Source organism: Amyelois transitella, chromosome 2, assembly GCF_032362555.1.
Source record: "Amyelois transitella isolate CPQ chromosome 2, ilAmyTran1.1, whole genome shotgun sequence".
NCBI classification, from domain to species: Eukaryota; Metazoa; Arthropoda; class Insecta; order Lepidoptera; family Pyralidae; genus Amyelois; species Amyelois transitella.
The window spans coordinates 3,297,094-3,316,333 of record NC_083505.1 but is presented as its reverse complement, the minus strand read 5'-3'; the positions used below and the strand labels follow the sequence as shown (position 1 = coordinate 3,316,333).

Here is a 19,240-nt window from a genome sequence, read left to right as displayed (position 1 = left end):
ACGTCTACATCCCTTGCGGGGTAGACAGAGCCAACAGTCTTGAAAAGACTGAATGGCCACGTTCAGCTATTTGGCTTAATGATAGAATCGAGATTCAAATAGTGACAGGTTGCTAGCCCATCACCTAAAAAAGAATCCCAAGTTTGTAAGCCTATCCCTTAGTCACCTTTTACGACATCCATGGGAAAGAGATGGAGAGGTCCTATTCTTTGGCACTTTACACGGCACTATATGATGATGTGATTCCGTGATATATGATGTATGTAAAATTGGAAACATTTGTTTGTTGCAGACCGTGGAACATGGAGACGAGAGCTGATGATGATGAGGCGCCAACCGACCCAGCCGCAAGGAAACACACGCATCATGACTACACTGAGCAGGACTTCGAAGGTTTGTTCATTCTTCATTGACGGCCTCTGTGGCGCAGCGGCAGTACGCTTGTCTGTGACACCGGAGGTCCCGGATTCGAATCCCGGCCAGGGCATGATGAGAAAAGAACTTTCTCTGATTGGCCTGGGTCTTGGATGTTTATCTATATAAGTATTTATTATTAAATATAGTATCGTTGAGTTAGTATCTCGTAACACAAGTCTCGAACTCACTTCGAGGCTAACTCAATCAGTGTAATTTGTCCCGTATATATTTATTTATTGCATACTAACTTCAACCAACACACATAGCTCTTCGTTCGCCGTATACTCGGTGATTATTGGTCAGAGAAAATCTTAAACGAAAACCTGTGAGAGTGTTGCAATGAAGACCAGATCGCCCAGCAGATCGAATGCCGAGGAACTGGATTGGCCACAGGCTCCGACTACCCACATACTGAGGCAAGCCTTGTACTGGATTCCTAAAGAAGGCGCAAACGTGGCCTTCAAAATGTTTATTTTGTACAAAATTTTATCAAAATTGGATGAAGAACATGGTGGATGAAGCGAAAGAAATATGCAGAGATCGTGGCAAGTGGAAAGAGGTAGTCTCTGCCTACCCCTCCGGGAAAGAGGCGTGATTTTATGTATGTATGTATGTTTTATCAAAATTGGTTCAGTAGATTCGTTGTCCAGAGGTAACTTTTTGGTTACCACGAAAACCGGAAAAGTGGCGGAGGCGGACTCCGGGCCCCAAACACTTCTGTGGAGGGTGCAACCGGGAACGCGCGAAGATGAGAGAGAGAAAACCAGACGAATTGAATTTCGAATAAAAAAAAAATTTGAATTTTGAGTGGATAAAGTCAAAACCGGACCTTGGGTCCAAAAGACCTCGCAGCCCAACACTCAAAAATTGTCTTAGTAAAACCACATATTAGTCTCCCTGAATAACGGTTACCCGGTTTAAGTATATTTTAAGGTTATAGCTGTGCCTCTAATAAGTTCTTGTTTACATTGTTAACCTTACAATATAGATACTCATAAATGTCAGGACGCCGGGGTCGGTCCCGGTTATAAATAATTGGATGACATTCTGATAAAATTAAAATATTTTTACATCAAAATAAAGAATACAGATTTATTTTAATATAGAGTAGGTATGTGGCGACATCAGTAATGTCGCATACATTTATTTATACATAAATTTCCGACTATATTAATATGTCGGCGTTGTAGTATGTTTACACATACATACATATAGTCACGTCTATATTCCTTGCGGGGTAGACGGGAGCCGTAAGTCTTAAAAAGACTGATTAGTGCCAGAAACCACAGTGCACTTATGCAAATAAGAATAGTATATAAAAGTTACTATCTACATAGATATTTTTTTTTACTCATCCGCATCTAATCTAACAAATCTAAAGCGCAAACAATCTAAGGCTTTGGTGTCTACGTCGTGCAGTCAAGTGTTTGTAAATTTGTAACGGGAACGAAAGTAGGTCAGATTGTCGTTAACGGAGGGTCTTCGGGAACACATCCCCATGCCCAGATCGATGAAAACACGCTGAACTTTTCCAGCGATCGCATCAATAAAAGTTTATTAAGTCTGTTAATGTGTTTATCGCGAAATTAGCTACCTCGGCTTGTATTACGAAATGTGTAATATAAACCTTGGATAACGGGCGGCTGTTATTTTATAAACATGCATATTATATTAAGTCTTTATGCCTTGTGGCATGTTAGACCGAGCTAACGGACTTGAGGAGACCGAAATACCACGTTCGGCTGGCTTAAAATAACAATAAAATGATAACAATGATACAATTAAAGTTAATTAGACTTTCTAGTCAGTTAACTAAACATTTTTCCATACATTAAGTTCATTTGGCCTCACCTTGATGCAGTATGTGTAGGCGGCGGTCCCGATAAAGTTAGTGTATTTCTGTGAAGACCTGTTTTTTACTATATAGCTTATGTATGACGGCCTGGGTCTTGGATGTTTATCTATTTAAGTATTTATTATAAAATATAGTATCGTTGAGTTAGTATCTCGTAATACAAGTTTAAACTTCCTTCGAGGTTAACTCGATCTGTGTACCTAATATGTAGGTACCGTATATATATTTTTTTATCTTTTTTATTTATGTTAATATAGTCAGCTGTTAGTCATTCGAATATAAAAAATAAAACTAAATTAAAACTCAAATTTATGTCGTATTTTTCAATGATTACGTTAATTTTTACTGAATTATGAACAGACGATACAAACCCCGCTAAAACCGCAAGGTTAAATGTAATATAATATACCACATGCGGGCACGTGCGGTGTGAATAATAAATACTACTGAGCTGTGAATACATTACAGAAAAATAAATGAAATAATAAAAACAAAGGCATTACCTACATAAATACCTTTACGTTTAAAACAACAACAAAAAAAAATAAACAAATTCGAAAACATATTTACGGTCCCAAAGTATTAAAAGATAACAGCAAATTGTTAAAGGAAATTAAGGGAAAGGCATATAAACTTTGGATTCTTCTTTCAGGGCTAGCAAGTTGTCACTTTTAATCTCAATTTTATCATAAAGTCATGTCTTAATGATAATACTCGTTAAAAGAACTGTTGTTCACCCTTGCCTCAATTTTGTATATGATCCTCTTATTGTCAGGTTGGCTGGAAGAAATCCCACTTAGGGATAAGCCCGCCTTTGTACTGTAGGTACTGTTTTTATTTGTAATGTACTCCTTTAGTGAACAATAAAGCATTTACTTACTTACTTAAGTCATATAGCTAAACGTGATTATGTCTATCCCTTAAGAGGTTAAGGCGTAATTCTCCCGTTTTGGAATATACCTCCCGTTATTCTCTGTTAGAGCTATTTCGCACTACGTTCAACCCGACCGCACGCAAAGACAAATCAATCTCACCGCGTCTAACTTTGGATCAAAGTAACCACAAAACAGTCTTTATAGCTGGGAATAAGATTAACCGGGAACCACACGGCATAATATTAGTTAGGATTGGGCTAACTAATATTATGCCGTGTGGTTTCCGGCACCATTACAAAAAAGAATAGGACCACTCCATCTCTTTCTCACGGATGTCGTAAAAGGCGACTAAGGGATAGGCTTATAAACCTGGGATTCCTCTTTTAGGCGATGGGCTAGCAACCTGTCACTATTTGAATCTCAATTCTGTCACTAAGCCAAACAGCTGAGCGTGGCCTATCAGTCTTTTCTAGACTGGTGGCTCTGTCTACCCCGCTAGGGATATAGACGTGATCATATGTATGTATGTAACTAATATTATAAATGCGAACGAGAGTTTATTTGTCTGTTTGTTTGTTAACCCTCCACGGGTTATCTACTGCGAGTTAATCTCCTTTAAATATCACGTATAAGTATAATTAAGAGTCTGGAGAAGAACATCGTACCGGTAAAAATAATATTCCCGTGGGATTTGCGAAAAACCTATATTCTTTTGTAGATAGTGTTTCATTCGTTGCTTTCTGAAGGTGGTGCTAATTTCGTCGCTTTTTTCTTAGATGGCGTTAAATTTGGATTCGTTGCATTTTGTAGATCGCTTCAAGCGGTCGAAATCGTGGGTCAAAGCTAGTCTAGATAACAATAGATTGATTTATTTTGCAACGTATATATGTTATTCCTACTAGTTCATATAAATTACCTAAGCTATTTTTTCTCGTTCAAGTGGAAAATACATCATCTATTATTATTTCCCGTCTCTCCTTGCACATTGGTATTCAAGGGATCCCTTCATTCCAAGTACCCTCGCATCGCCTTGAGGAATTCCTTCCTTTACAACTTACTTTTTATTATTCCTTCCTAGATGGCAATACACATGTATATATATTGTCCATCTAGAGGACTTATACAGCCCAACTATTTTACCATCTCTTTCCTATGGATGTCGTAAAAGGCGACTAAGGCTCATAAACTTGGGAGCTTTTGAGCTGAACGAGGCCTATCAGTATTTTCAAGACTGCCGACTCTGTCTACCCCGCAAGGGATATAGACGTGAATATATTTATGTATGTACTATTTCATTGTACTAATGGACATTGACAACTTTCAACCCAAAAGGTTTTTTGACTATAATTGATTCTGATAATGATTGAGAGTTCTCGTAAAGAGCTTAGTAAGCATTTCGAAATTACTTCAAGATACGTTGAAATTAAATGTGATCCTGTAATAGCCCGAGTGCCTAATAACATTCCATTTGATGAGACTAGATTAGATCTGCAGTAGGTACTCAGACTAATTAACTATGTATCAGAAATCTAATGCAGGTTAGCGATAGACATTTAAGTCTTGGCGTCGCTCCTTTAGTTTATATATTAAAGATATGGAAATATATTATGTGAAATATAATTATTTTCCTGTAGAAATTGAGGATACCTGCACATTCAGGTAACTGGATGTATTACCATGAGTAAGTTTACCTGCAAAGGTTGCGGGGGTTAAATGGGAGCCGGTTCGTGTAGAAATATGACACATCCAAACCAGTATCCATAGTCAAAGACATACCACGTCCTGGTTTCATCCTCATCCTGTAAGTGATTAGAATGAAACTAGGACTAAAGCCAGGAGGAAGAAGGTCTATCCTGTAAGTCCTGAAGGTCCTAAAGGTATTAATGCTGATGGTCAAGTAGTGAGGAAATTATATCAGAATGAGTCAGTCATTTTCTATGATGCTTACTGTACAGATTATGCATTCAGAGCAGTATCCAGAAATAGCGGTGAGTGGGAATCACGAGCGGAACTCTTAAGGGATTTTCCCGATACCTTTTAACTTCAGTGGATTATCATTGACCTACTTCAAAAACCAAAGGGCCAAAGGTTACTTTTCGAATCTTTTTTTTTTATAGGGAATTTGTCAATTATAGATTAGATTAGTATATTATATTTGTAGATTATATTACTGTAAATTATATCTGTAAATAAATATAGATACAAAACCGAGCGGTTTGTCCCATTCCAACTCCGGTAGTTTTTTTTTAAGAGTAAAAAAACATATAAGAATTAATTTATTTTTCTATAACATATTAGAATTAATTTATTTTTCTAATATGTTTTTTTTTATCTGAGTAAATTTACAAATAACCATAAATCTTTCTCCCTTAGGGGTAGACAGAGCCAATATTCTCGAAAAGACTGAAAGGCCACATTGAGCATGGCTTAATGATTAAACAAATTATTATGAGTAAATTTCTGTAAGTACATTAATATTACTGTACAATTCAAGTGCACTTATTTAAATTAATCGAATCGGAAATCAAAAAGTAGAAGATTGAATGTGAAAGCGCGCTTATTAAGCTGATAAATTCAGTACTTAATATTTATGCTGTAATTCAAGATCATTATTGAAATGTGTTGCTTATTTATATACCAAAATATAATAAAAGTCGAAATTATAATGAAAGTTTAAAATAAGTTTGTTATTTATATTGTCACCCTACTATGCTGTATGCCAGCAATGCTTCAAACAATTACAAACACACAAACAAATAACAGCTGTTTAAAAATATTTAAAAGACACTGGCCACTAATAAAAAAAAGTTTTTATTGTTATCTCGATCTGCAGTTCGATGTTTCTCATTATCTTTACGCATACCAAACGTCTTACGTCCCTTGCAGAATATTTAGATGCGCTAACAGTCTCGTCAAGACTGGAAGGCCCCTTTCAGCTGGACAGCTCAGTGATAGAACTAAGATGGTGACAGGTTGGTAGTCCATGGGCAAAACGAAACCCAACTTTATAAGAAAAAAAAAATACGGTCGAATTGAGAACCACCTCCTTCTTTAAGGTGGCTTAATATTTTATCGTAACTTAAGGCACATGCTATCACAAATTGTACTTCGATTATTCGAAAGAACGGAAATATACCATCGCTGCAAATGACAAGTTTGTCAATGACATGCCGATAAGTCGTTACGTATTCAAAAATATATTTGCTGCAATAAATATTTGTATCGTAAGCTCTTCCCGTATCGTGTTCTTCTTTTTAGGATAAGACCACTCTCTTTATTTTCTTTGAATGACGTAAGAAACGATTAAGATATTGGGCCATTTTATCTAGATAACGCTAAGAAATGATTTTTGGAAATTCCATTCCTAAAGGCGTTGCCATTTTGTATGAATCATCATCATTAAAATTCGACATCCATCGTTCAACAAGAGCCACAGCTCTGTCTTTTTTTTATTTAATTGTTCTATTTATGAAAAAAAAGGCTAATTGCGTTTCTGCTTCCAGGTCACCGCGCTCACACCGTATTCGTCGGAGTGCACGTGCCCGCTCGCCGCCACTCACACCGGAAACACAAACACCACCATCGCAATGGAGAGAAGGAAATTGATAGACCTGGTATGCACCGTTTTTGTATATAGTGCCTTATTGTTAAGAGGACTGGAGTTTCATCCGAGACTTTGTTCCAAAAAATTGATTTTTCAGAAAAATTATGTCGTATGTAACCGCAGATACTGTAGTCTTTCTATGTGGGAAACTTTATATTCAGAAATTTCTTACTCAGAAGACGAAAAGGCACACTTTTAGCCAAAATTGCTTTTATAAATAGAAAAAATCTTTTGACACAGGGCAAATTTTAATTCAACCATGCAGATGCATGCAGAAAAATGGATAAAAAAGCAACCAGAATCGTTGTCATCTATAAAATCTAATCGTTGACAATATTTTTTTTACAAAAATAATTTTATTATCAGGAATAACACATGACGTTGTTTATAAATGAAAATTCAAGTCAGAAATATATACAATTATATATTTACATAGGTTTAAAATAATTAATATCTCAAATTTCTATATACTTCCCAAATTTCAAATGTTATTCTGCATTACGTAAAAAAGTCATCACTTTCACTTATTGCCGCATAGGCAGCAATAGCAAAGTGTCAATCATTCATAGAAAACCTTTAAATCTAAAATAAACAAACATCACGGGAGCTAAAAAAGTAACCCTTAATCGCTTCCTCCTTATCTGGCTCTTCTCAGACAATTTTAAATTAGATTTCCCTCACAGCTAATCACTAATATTATGAAGATTACATTTCAAGGTCCCAAGTTACGTAAGAGAGATAGAAATGGCGTATTATTAGAGACTGAACTTCATGTTTCATTGAATCTCACAAGTGGCTAGTTAGCCTTTGATATTGTATAAACTGCCAGCGAACCAACTATAACTTACTTGTTATATTACGGCATTCTGAACCAAGTTTATATCATCTAAAAACTTATTTCCTTTCTGTTAATAAACGTTTAGCGGAGAGTCCCTAGACTTTTCTGTTTTCTGCGTCTATATAAATTCAATTAACTTGAAGATTGTTGACACCCATTTCGCCTTTGTTCTAAATTTGTTTATTACAAGACAATAATACATCAATCAACAGCGCCTTATAATTTAATTCTTAGGGCCTCCAATAATGGCACGAGTTAGAAGACTGAGCGTCACCGATGATGGAGAAACATGTAAGGCAATATGTCAAGCCCTTTCCTCTGTTTTGGGCATAATTTATTTCTCAGAGATTTATTTTATTACAATCGCCTGAATGAGCATGAGTTTATTTTACTTAAATCAGAACAGATTTTTTTCCTTATACCCATTTCATAAATACGCATGAATTTAATACCTATAGTATTTCTTAGTCTCATATTTTGCCTTTCCTATTAATTTATTTTTATTATTCTTCTATAAATTATTTCCATGACATTTACTTACTTAACTTTAGGTACTAGGTCCTTTAGTGTTAGTGAATGTAAAATAATTAGCTATTAAATTTAATTGGCGGGTTTTTTAATTAGAATGGTTCTAGGTACTTTTAGAAGGTATTATTATTAAATTATTTTGTCATCGTATCTATTGATAACTCATAAGATTTACCGATTTTCAGTAACACCGCCAGCTCAACGAGTCCAATTTATATTGGGAGAAGATGTGGAAGATGCAGCCCTCGAATCACATCCATTGTTTTCTGAAATGGAAGAACTGGTTAAAGAGGGTGATGAACTTGAATGGAAAGAAACCGCTCGATGGATTAAATTTGAAGAAGATGTCGAAGAAGGTGGAAACCGATGGTCGAAACCACACGTAGCGACTTTGTCGCTTCATTCGCTCTTCGAACTGAGAAGTCTGATTTTAAACGGATCTGTTATTTTGGATTTGGAAGCCAATTCTTTAGAACAAGTTGCTGATAGTGTATTAGATAATATGGTAGCAGATGGTTCCTTAGGATATGACAGTAGAGAAAAGGTTAAAGATGCTCTATTACGAAGACATAGACATCAACATGAGAGACGAAATCACAATAATATGTCCAGACTACCCCTTATACGATCACTTGCTGATATTGGAAGGAATCATTCGTCATGTAAAAGTAAGTTTTAGAACGTATCAATTACTCATTAATAGATCCAATAAAGTCAAAAGTAACGCATGTTTATAAAGCAGAATTTATATGGAAAATCTGGCAATATCCTATCAGATTTCCAGGAGGGTGGCTCTCGACGCTCTAGTTCCAGGGGTTGTCGGGGGTCTACCACGTCCCCTCACACAGCCCTTCTAGAAGCAAGCGATACCAGAGGATCCTATCTAGCTGTTCCAGGTTAGCCGACCGCGAGGAGTAGTAAAATGTGTAAAATTCAGCTCACTGACCCTACACCCTGTACGTGTAATCATCACAGCGCACGCACCTGACGCTAATATAACTGCTGTATATATTATGTTGTGTCTAAAAACTTTTGATGTCTACAATATGTCTAAATCTGTGAATAACTTTCCCAAAATTGTTCAGTTTTAAGGGAAATTATTGACTCCGGTTTATTGAAGTATTGTTAAATGGGCATATATATATTGTTATATTGCAGTGGAAGAAGGCGGTTCTGCAGGGGGGCATTCCCACAAAGGAGAATTCACTCGTTTCCTAGGCATCCCTAATGCGGGTAACCGCTTCTCTTTAAATGTCTTCGATGTTTTTTCTTCACGTCTTAATTTCGATTATGTCATCAACATCATTATTAATTTAAATTTTTAAGACTTTAACTGTTCTATTTTACTCTTGCTTTGTCGTTGAAATTATTTTAAGCTATAACAATACGCTAAATGCAATGTAAACTGCTAATAGGAATAATCTAGCTTTGTTTGTGCTTTTGTATTAACATTTATACATAAAATAGGTTATTAAATATTTATTGACTTCACTTTTTGTGATTTCACAGAATATTTTTGAATCTCGGATGCTACACATTGAAACCACAGCTGTACCTACAATAAAACATTTTGCACATATGATTTTTTCACTTATTTTTAAGAAATTTTCTTTCTCGATTGTACTTTGCTTTGTGATATACACTTATTAACTGCATGTAAAATATATCAACAAATATTTTTAAATTTTAGGTTCTGCTCATGATGAAGGTATGGTAAAGAGTCCAAGTAACTTATCAATGCCAAGAAATCATAGTTCCAGTGATCTGCATATGAATGGAGATATAAATCACAAAAGTAATACCAATTTTATGCGAAAAATACCACCAGGAGCTGAAGCGTCCAACATTTTAGTTGGCGAAGTAGATTTTCTTGAAAAAACTCTTTCGGCTTTTGTGAGACTGAAGACTGGAACAATAATGGGTGACCTAACAGAAGTACCCGTGCCAACACGTTTTTTGTTCGTATTACTCGGACCACCAAATAGTAATTCTAGTTTTCATGAGATAGGAAGAGCAATGGCAACTCTCATGTCCGATGAAATATTCCATGAAGTAGCATATCGCGCTAGGAAGAGAGACCATTTGCTAGCAGGAATAGATGAGTTCCTTGATGCGGTAACTGTATTGCCGCCTGGTGAATGGGATCCGGCTATTCGTATTGAACCGCCGGCAGCCATCCCATCACAAGATCCTCGTAAACGTCCCAATGATAATAACCCGAAAGATGAACCTGATGAAGAAGAAGAAGAACAAAAACAAAGAGAGGAATCGGGGCTGGCTAGAACTGGGAGGCTGTTTGGAGGTCTAATAAATGACTTGAAAAGGAAAAAACCGTGGTATTGGTCAGATTTTAAAGATGCGTTAGCGCTTCAATGCATAGCATCTTGGATTTTTCTATATTTTGCGTGTTTGTCACCTATTATTACATTTGGAGGATTATTAGGTGAAGCTACTGGAAAAAATATGGCTGCCATGGAGTCTTTAATATCAGGATTTGTATGTGGCATGGGATACGGTTTCTTTTCAGGACAACCGTTAACAATTTTAGGATCAACAGGTCCCGTGTTAGTTTTTGAAACGATTGTGTTTGAATTTTGTAAACAAGCGGGTTGGGATTATATGTCATTTAGATTTTGTATTGGGACATGGATTACAATAATTCTCGTTATATTGGTGGCAATTGATGCAAGCGCTCTAGTTTGCTACATAACCAGATTCACAGAGGAGAATTTTGCTACACTGATAGCATTTATATTCATTTACAAGGTAACGCACTTTGAATTTATTTACGTAATGACTAACACTGTTGTTTTTGTCATGCCTACTTTTACTCCAGTTTCCTGTAATTCATGTGTAATCCCAATTTGCATCCCATAAGATTTTGTGTACCTTATCTATCTTCTATCTATATCTATCTTCTATCTATATCTATACTTATAATAAATCTGTAGAGAGGTCAATTCTGTACATGGAATATATTTTCAAAATAACTATCAGGGGGTGATTAGTGATTGATACTGATGCCAAAAATGCAATCAGTAAAATTTTTGTCTGTCTGTCTGTCTGTCTGTATGTTCTTTATAGAAACAAAAACTACTTGACGGATTTTAACGAAACTTGGTACAGTTATTCTTCATACTCCTGAGCAGGTTATAGTATACTTTTCATTACGCTACAGTCACTAGGAGAAGAGCAGTGAAAGGAAATGTTGGGAAAACGGGAGAAGTTACTTGATTTTTTAAGCTTCCGTCGCGTGTGCAGCCTTAATGGTTAAAGATACAGCGAAACCATGTATAATATAAATATTCTACATAAAATTATTAAAAAAATATCCCAAGACAGCATAAGTCTATCTTTTATGGTTGACTCACAATAACACGTGTAATTCCTAATAGCTTAGCAGTTCGGAGATTTCTGATTATATTTCTTTACTCTGATGTTTATAATACCAATAACACTCACACTCATTCGTAATTCTTAAAAGTTAATATAAGTACCTATTCAATAAAAAAAGAATCATCGAAATCAGTATAGAAATACCAAACTTATACATGAAATGAAATACGCTAGCAAGCCATCGCGCGTAAATACTGAATCATGCTATAAGGATTATTTTTGCGTAACGGTTACCGCGCTCGACGCGGCTAGCGGCGGCAGAGTATAAAAGGGGCGGGAGGCGAGCGCAAGCTTCATGACCAAGGCAGCCAGGGGGAGACTTCACGCAGTTCTCTCCTCCAGCCTCCCCCTGAGGACGAAGCTCGGGATCTACCAAACGTACGTCAGATCCGGCGGAATCGTGAGGCGTCACGTACGCGGCCCCGGCGTGGTACGCATTCTGCTCTGAGACCAACAGGAGAAGACTCAGAGCCCAAGAGAACCAACGTCTCAGAGCAGTCGTCGGAGTCCCGCGCTTCGTGAGGAACTCGACGATCCGCAGGGACCTGAAGTGGGAGAACCTAGATATTCGAGAGGGCGGACGCGTCATCACACAGCCACCTGCGCGGCATCTCGCCGCTCCACGCCCGCCCTCCGGGCCGTCGGGTGAAACTCTCCCCTCGCTGCCTTGCGGCAGACGTCGTCGACCAGTGATAACGCCGCCGCCGATGGGAACTCCCAGTGTATGAAGTCGTGAAGACCCAGGCCGTCACGGCCGCCCCATCGACCTGCCTACAGTTGTAGGCAGCGATGATGCCATTGAAGAGACCATTTATCAAGGAAGGCTTTAGGCTATACTAGCTGTGCCCGCGACTCCATCCGCGTGGAATAGTTATTTTGGGCATCATTGCAGCCCTCAAGGGTGAATAATTTTCGCCGTGTTCTTTTCACATTTTCCATTATTTCTTCGCTCCTTACAGTTGCAGCGTGATGTTATATATATATATATATATATGCCTTATAAAGCCTTCCTCGATAATTGGTCTATTCAACACAAAAAGATTATTTCAATTCGAACCAGCACTTCCTGAGATTAGCGCGTTCAAACAAACAAACTCTTCAGCTTTATAATATTAGTACAGATTTTGACTCCAGTTTTGTCTATCAGTCTATGTATTATAATTATTAATTAACAGCTTTTTATATCGATTTAAAAAATGACGAAGTTCCATACACACTTGCACCCCCTATTTCATCCCCTTGGGATAGAATTTCAGGATAAATAGTAGCCTATATTCTAATCCAGGTTACTAACTATATCTGTGCCGAATTTCGTTCAGATCCGTTCGGTAGATTTTGCGTGATGCGCGTACAAACATACAGACAGACAGACGGACAGACAGATAGACAGACAGACAGACAGACAAAAATTCTAAAAAAAATTGTTTTGGCTTCTATTGACCCTAAAAAGACCCCTTATATTTTTTTTTTCTTAAATATCTTCAATGTACAGACAAAGTTCAGTTACACTTTTATTATATGTTTGGATTACGTCTAGCTGCAACTATTAGGAGCGAAGAAATAATGGAAAATGTGAAAAAAATCGGGGAAGGAGCATCCTTGAGGGCTTCAATGATGCCCAAAATAACTATTCCGCGCGGACGAAGTCGCAGGCACAGCTAGTAAATAATATATCGGTAGTCAAATTATGACATTTTATGTAACACTCTTCGAATAATATTTTAAAACCTTTTTATTCATTGTTTAATTAATATCGTTATTTATAGGCAGTGGAAAACGTAATTTCTATCGGGAAAAAGTATCCACTAAAGACACGCCCCGACGAAATTCTCAATTATGAGTGCTACTGTTTGCCAAGCAATTACTCTAGAGTGCCAGACCACTTCGATTGGACCGCCGTAGACAAAGGGTCTTGTCAGGTATCGAATTTCATTAAAAACTTGTTCGATTTTGATCTAAATATGATCAAGAAAATTAAATAAATTTGTGTTATTCTTTTTTCTAGATTTATAATGGAACTTTGGCGGGAGCAGGCTGCGACACGAAAGTTTACGTACCAGATGTTTATCTGATGTCAATTATACTATTTTTGGGTACATTCATTATTTCTGTTATTTTGAAAGACTTTAAAAACTCTCTCTTCTTTCCTTCTAAGGTAAACAATTTTTCTGTAACGTTATAAAATATCTGAAAATGATTAGGTATTATTAAATATATTATATTTTTTAGATCCGACAAGTAATCAGTGACTTTTCCGTTATCATTGCTATTTTATCGATGTCCTTCTTGGACTACAAAGTTGGAGTCAAAACACCTAAACTAGAAGTACCATCAGAATTCAAACCCACACTACCGTCAAGAAATTGGATAATTACACCCTTCAACGGCAACCCCCTCTATTCTGCTTTGGTGGCGATTTTACCAGCACTTCTCGGCACCATATTAATATTCATGGATCAGCAAATAACTGCCGTCATTGTAAACAGAAAAGAGAACAAATTGAAAAAGGGGTGTGGATACCATCTAGATCTGTTTGTTTTAGCAATTTTGATACAAGTTTGCTCTGTTATGGGACTGCCATGGTTTGTAGCAGCAACGGTGTTAAGTATTAATCATGTCAATTCATTAAAAGTGGAATCAGAATGTGCAGCACCAGGTGAAAAACCACAATTTTTAGGAGTACGAGAACAAAGAGTTACACATATTTTGATATTTATGACCATAGGATGTTCTGTGGTCCTGACGCCTATATTGAGCCACATACCAATGCCGGTATTATTTGGAGTATTTTTGTACATGGGAGCAGCTTCGCTCAAAGGACTGCAATTTTTTGACAGAATTTTGATCATGTTTATGCCCCAAAAGTATCAACCGGACCACATGTTCCTAAGACAGGTAAAATGGGTTACACCAATATCACCAATATTGAATAAGAGCCATTCAAGAGTAAATTTTTTATGAGTACATTAACATTATGATACAAATTTTCATTATTTTTAGGTTCCCATTCGTCGAGTTCACATCTTCACTGCTATACAACTAACTTGTTTAGTTTGTCTTTGGGTTATAAAATCTTTCTCGATGACATCAATATTATTCCCACTGATGTTAGTTGTGATGATCGGTATCAGGAAATCTTTAGATCTTTTTTTCACCAGACGAGAATTGAAGATTTTGGATGACGTAATGCCAGAGATGACAAAGAGGAACCAGGATGAATTTCGAGAACTTGGAGACGCTGAGGTGGGATGGCATGCAAAACTTTTAAGATTTTGCCGATGAATATATCATCTGTCTTTAAAGGAAGATCATTATTTCGGTTTCCTTGTCATCCCGCCATTAGTAGCGTTATTTTTAGTTGTTCGATGTAATCAGCTGTTCTTCAAATAAAAGTAATTTTAAGTTCATGCACCGCATTTTATTTTTGCCACAGTAGGACTTATTTTCCTTATCCATTGCGACTTTTTTCTCATATAAATTTTCCTCTGTTGCATCTACTTTTAGGTAAGTTTAGTCAATTGTTCTCTTGATCACAAATATTATTTTTATTATGTGCTTATGTTTGTTAGAATTTCCTATTACAGGATGCAACAAAGACAAGCCCGCCTCCATATCAAGAGAATCTCCAAATTCCACTTATAAATGGAAATATAATGAACATTCCCTTGGCATCGATAAACATATCAGAGGAAGTCAACAAGACAGGGATATGGAAGCAAGTGAATAATAGCAATAAAAGTAAAAATAAAAACGACTCCAAGGAACACAAACATAAGCAAGGAAAGAAAAAGTAAGGAATCGCCATATCATTAAATTCTATTAAATAAAATTATTAAAATGGCGTTATTCAGCCAATGAGTCGTCACTCCTTTTTATGTTCATATGTTTTTGCCTAATTTTTTTAACCAATCTAAAAATTAATCTCAAATCTATGATTAAGCCAAATAGCTGAATGTGGCCTTTCAGTTTTGTTACCCAATATTTAATATTGCAATTGGATAAATTGTAGACTGTTCCGTTGACAGTTAAAGCGAGATTTAAGAACATTCTACAGTACTTAAAAGATAAAAGAAAATACAAGTGCCTACCTGTTAACTCGTGAAGTACACGTCCATATGTAAAAAATATTTGAACAGAGCTGTATAACAATGAGTCCGCCTTATAACAGGGCCGATTCTAAATACTTTTATATTTACATTTTTGTGTGAAGAGAGATTTTGCTTATTATGGTTAGATTGTGAAATTTGATCCTAATTGAAAGGATAATTACTCAGATCAATCTCATTGTCGTTTAATTAATGTTAATCAAATTAATTTCAGTAACAAGCACAAGAAAATATCAAAAACAACACTATCTGAGATCGAAAGAAGATTATCAACAATGGACGAGTTAGAAGAGGAGGAATCAAAGGTGGTTAATGACACCAAGTTTTGAGTGGTTCACAGTAGCCCCGTGTCGTATGACCACTGGACACGCATGGACGCATGGTACCTAACCCAAACACCAAGCATGGAGTAACAATCGTAGAAATCTTAAATAAAAAAACTTGTTTTAAAGATCAGATAATTCAAGAATTTATTTTGTACATATGATTATTAACAAATTCAATTAACCTCTAAGAAATTTATAAGGGGAGACTATTTAGTTTGTTACTTTAATTGATGTCAGGAATATCAGAGCATTGAATTTCAGAGCTTCAAAACGTTTGCATGAGGTTATGGATGCAACGTGAAAGGCAATTGAAAGAAGTTTATGTTAGGTATATAGATGATATGATAATGAGCAGGCTAGGCATTAGGAATTTTTAAAGATGAATTAAAATGCTTAATATACATAGTAAAAAAAATACTAGTATTGAAATTACGTGAATCATGCACAGTTATTAAGATTTCTATGAGTTAAAAAGATAGTTTACCGATCCTTCACATCGAAAGCGAGGCAAGATATAAAATAAATCAGTTATCGAATTAATCGATCTCACATAAACTCGCTTGCAATGTGAACTGATATCTATATGGTTATCTATTTACTATATTTACATTTTCCGATTTATATTCTCTAACATCACAGAAAATTCTATACACAGATACTCGTACTGATTCCAAAATACCTATCTACCTATTTATTCTAGACTACAACATTATTTCTTTCATTTTAGTAGAGTGTATATAATCTGTTTTGCACTTTTTATAAATAGCTAGAATTTTACTGAAATATTTTGTATCTATTCGTATTTGAATTTAATAGCTAGACTAATACTATTTACGATCCTGTTGGCGGTTTTTTTAATTACTTTATGTAAGTACTATGCACAATAACTTGTTCAAATAAATGTATTTGTAGTCTTCTTCATAATTCACTTGAAGTGTTGATTAAATGCTTTAAATGTTTAAAAACGTCTTATCCTTAGCATGCTTCTCAACTATTAGATTTATTTTACAACATTTAGTTTTGTCAATTTCTGTGATAATTCATTGTCATATAACTGCTTCCAAACTCTCGTTATTATCGTGGTATTTTGCAAATGTATGTACTTTAATTCAGCAATACCTATTAATATCTATATGTCGATTTTAATGTAAAGTAAAAGTCACGAATATTATATGTTTCTTGTTTTTATTATTATTATTTTATATTTACTTCTTTTCCAGAACGAACTGCTTCGGCGAAAAGAGTCTTGGAGTGCTAGTAAAAGGAGTGATTCTAGAAAAAACAGCACTTCGGCTGAAACCTCGGTCTAAAACTTTCTTAAGTCATAAACTCTAATTAACTATGCTATTTGTAAATGTAAGGTAAATATATATCTTCATCAGTATTTAAACTCTATGTCTAGCATTACGTACTTTTAGATATGTTTAATGTGAACTTATATAACTTAATTTCGTCTATTAGTAATTTAATTAATTGATTAATGATTATGGCTTTTTCCCCTATTTTCATCGTACTTACTATTTTTTTCTTAACCACCTTGTAAGTGATATAATTAGTTCTAGTGTGATATTCATAAATAGCTGTTTATTTTTGTATGAGTATATTTATTTAGCATAAGCACAAAATATCTATTTTAAAATAAAAAACAATAAAAAAGGTTAATAAAATTCGCTAGTACTCGTATAGTAATAAAGCTCGTATGTAGCTTAGATCATTTTATCCTTAGTTCATCACAGGCATGAAATATATAAATGATTTTCACCTACCGTATACGAGCAATCTATCAAACTGAGTAAACTGCTACTTGTTGCTTGAGTAATATTTCATGTAAAGCCATATCTGATACTAAATGAACTCTGCCACTAATTTAGTAAGATATCTTTTAAATTTATGAATTATAGCTTGAATGTTCCGTAGATTAGAACAAAGACATAGAAATATGTATTTTCATATAACAAGTTTATTTGCCAGACATGTTTGAAAACCGTTGAAGGCGGTTGAAAAATACCGTGCCCATCACCGCGACTTTTTGAGTAATTATATTTTGACGTTATTACTTTTGTTTTTTTTTTTATTTTGTCTTTGAGCGAGAAACCGTAAATTGAAATGATTAATAAATTGGTTAGTTAAACTACCCACGAATATAAAATTGGTTCACTTCTGTCACTTTCTTTTTAGATTTACACATTTTAACCCTTACGGAGTAACCAACAAGAAAAAGACACGACTAGATAGTAGTCAAGTCTTTCAGAGTCTTGTCAAAAATTTACTTAATTTATAACAACAGGTTACGGTTACATAGTGAAGGTTATTATTGCTGTGTATTTTTCTGTATTGCTTGTGTTATTTTTCTGTACGGCTTGGGATACTTAATCAACCTGCTTTCTCACAGGAGTTGCTTTTTTTTTCTAATGCGTCCAATTCGTATACCTACCGGAAAATCTATGCCCAAATAGAATGTAGAACCGTAGTAAGTAGGTAACCACGTGCAAATGATTAACGAAGTGCCAACACCCTAACACCAGTAGTTTAGGATTAAATTTTCTAACCCCTATATTTTGATTAAGTAGAAATAGCATTTGTCTATTACACATTATATAATTCAATAAATTCTTTTGTTATTATAAGTGAGCACAGTCAGTATATACTTTAGGTTAGGTATATACATACAACTACATATTACTTACTAAAGGTAGGTAGGTACCTATCATTGCTATTCCCGTTTAAAAAAATCATTATTTAAAGATAATCTCTTTAGTCTTGGCAACGTGAACTAATTTTATTGATCAGTTTATAAAACTACGAGTATTGTAGATTTTAATTAAATCTAGTCTGTAAGATAGGATTCTTGATTTATATTTATTAGTTATAGTATACACGTACCTAATAAGAAATCAATTAATATTATTGTACCTGGCGAGATGTTTGTTACGCGGTTTCTAAGGTTTTTGAATAATATTTGTGGTTCGTTTTGAGAATAAATGGGTTTTTATAAATGTAAATTTGCGTCTTCTTAACAGTGTACCTATCCTTCTATTTGGTTGGACCTTCACTTCTATAGAGAGGAGCCCAGGGTTTGCCTGTGACCTTGTCGTATATTTTTCTCTTAAGGATAATAAATAAAATGTACTTATGTTCGCGAGATGTCCAATTCCTGGGGTCCGCTTAAACATACATAATATATGTATGTAGGTGTAGCGATTAATCTGCAGAATGACCCCTAATGACTTTTCGTGATGTAACCTCTAATTAGCAAGCACTCACGAGATTAAAACGTATCTCCCTACCTAAATAG

The 19,240-nt window shown here is 35.3% G+C and overlaps 1 protein-coding gene across 1 annotated transcript; it reads left to right on the top strand.

Moving 5' to 3' along the window:
- The first annotated feature begins 302 nt into the window (after positions 1-302).
- LOC106143192 (sodium-driven chloride bicarbonate exchanger) lies at positions 303-17,255 on the top strand. The gene is made up of 14 exons (XM_060945519.1): positions 303-393; positions 6,651-6,761; positions 7,824-7,880; positions 8,303-8,785; positions 8,894-9,013; positions 9,276-9,350; positions 9,808-10,883; positions 13,280-13,432; positions 13,519-13,668; positions 13,743-14,408; positions 14,514-14,756; positions 15,098-15,303; positions 15,834-15,927; positions 17,166-17,255. The coding sequence occupies exons 1-14, from the start codon at positions 303-305 to the stop codon at positions 17,253-17,255; spliced, it is 3,615 nt and encodes a 1,204-aa protein (XP_060801502.1).
- Positions 17,256-19,240: the final 1,985 nt, after the last annotated feature.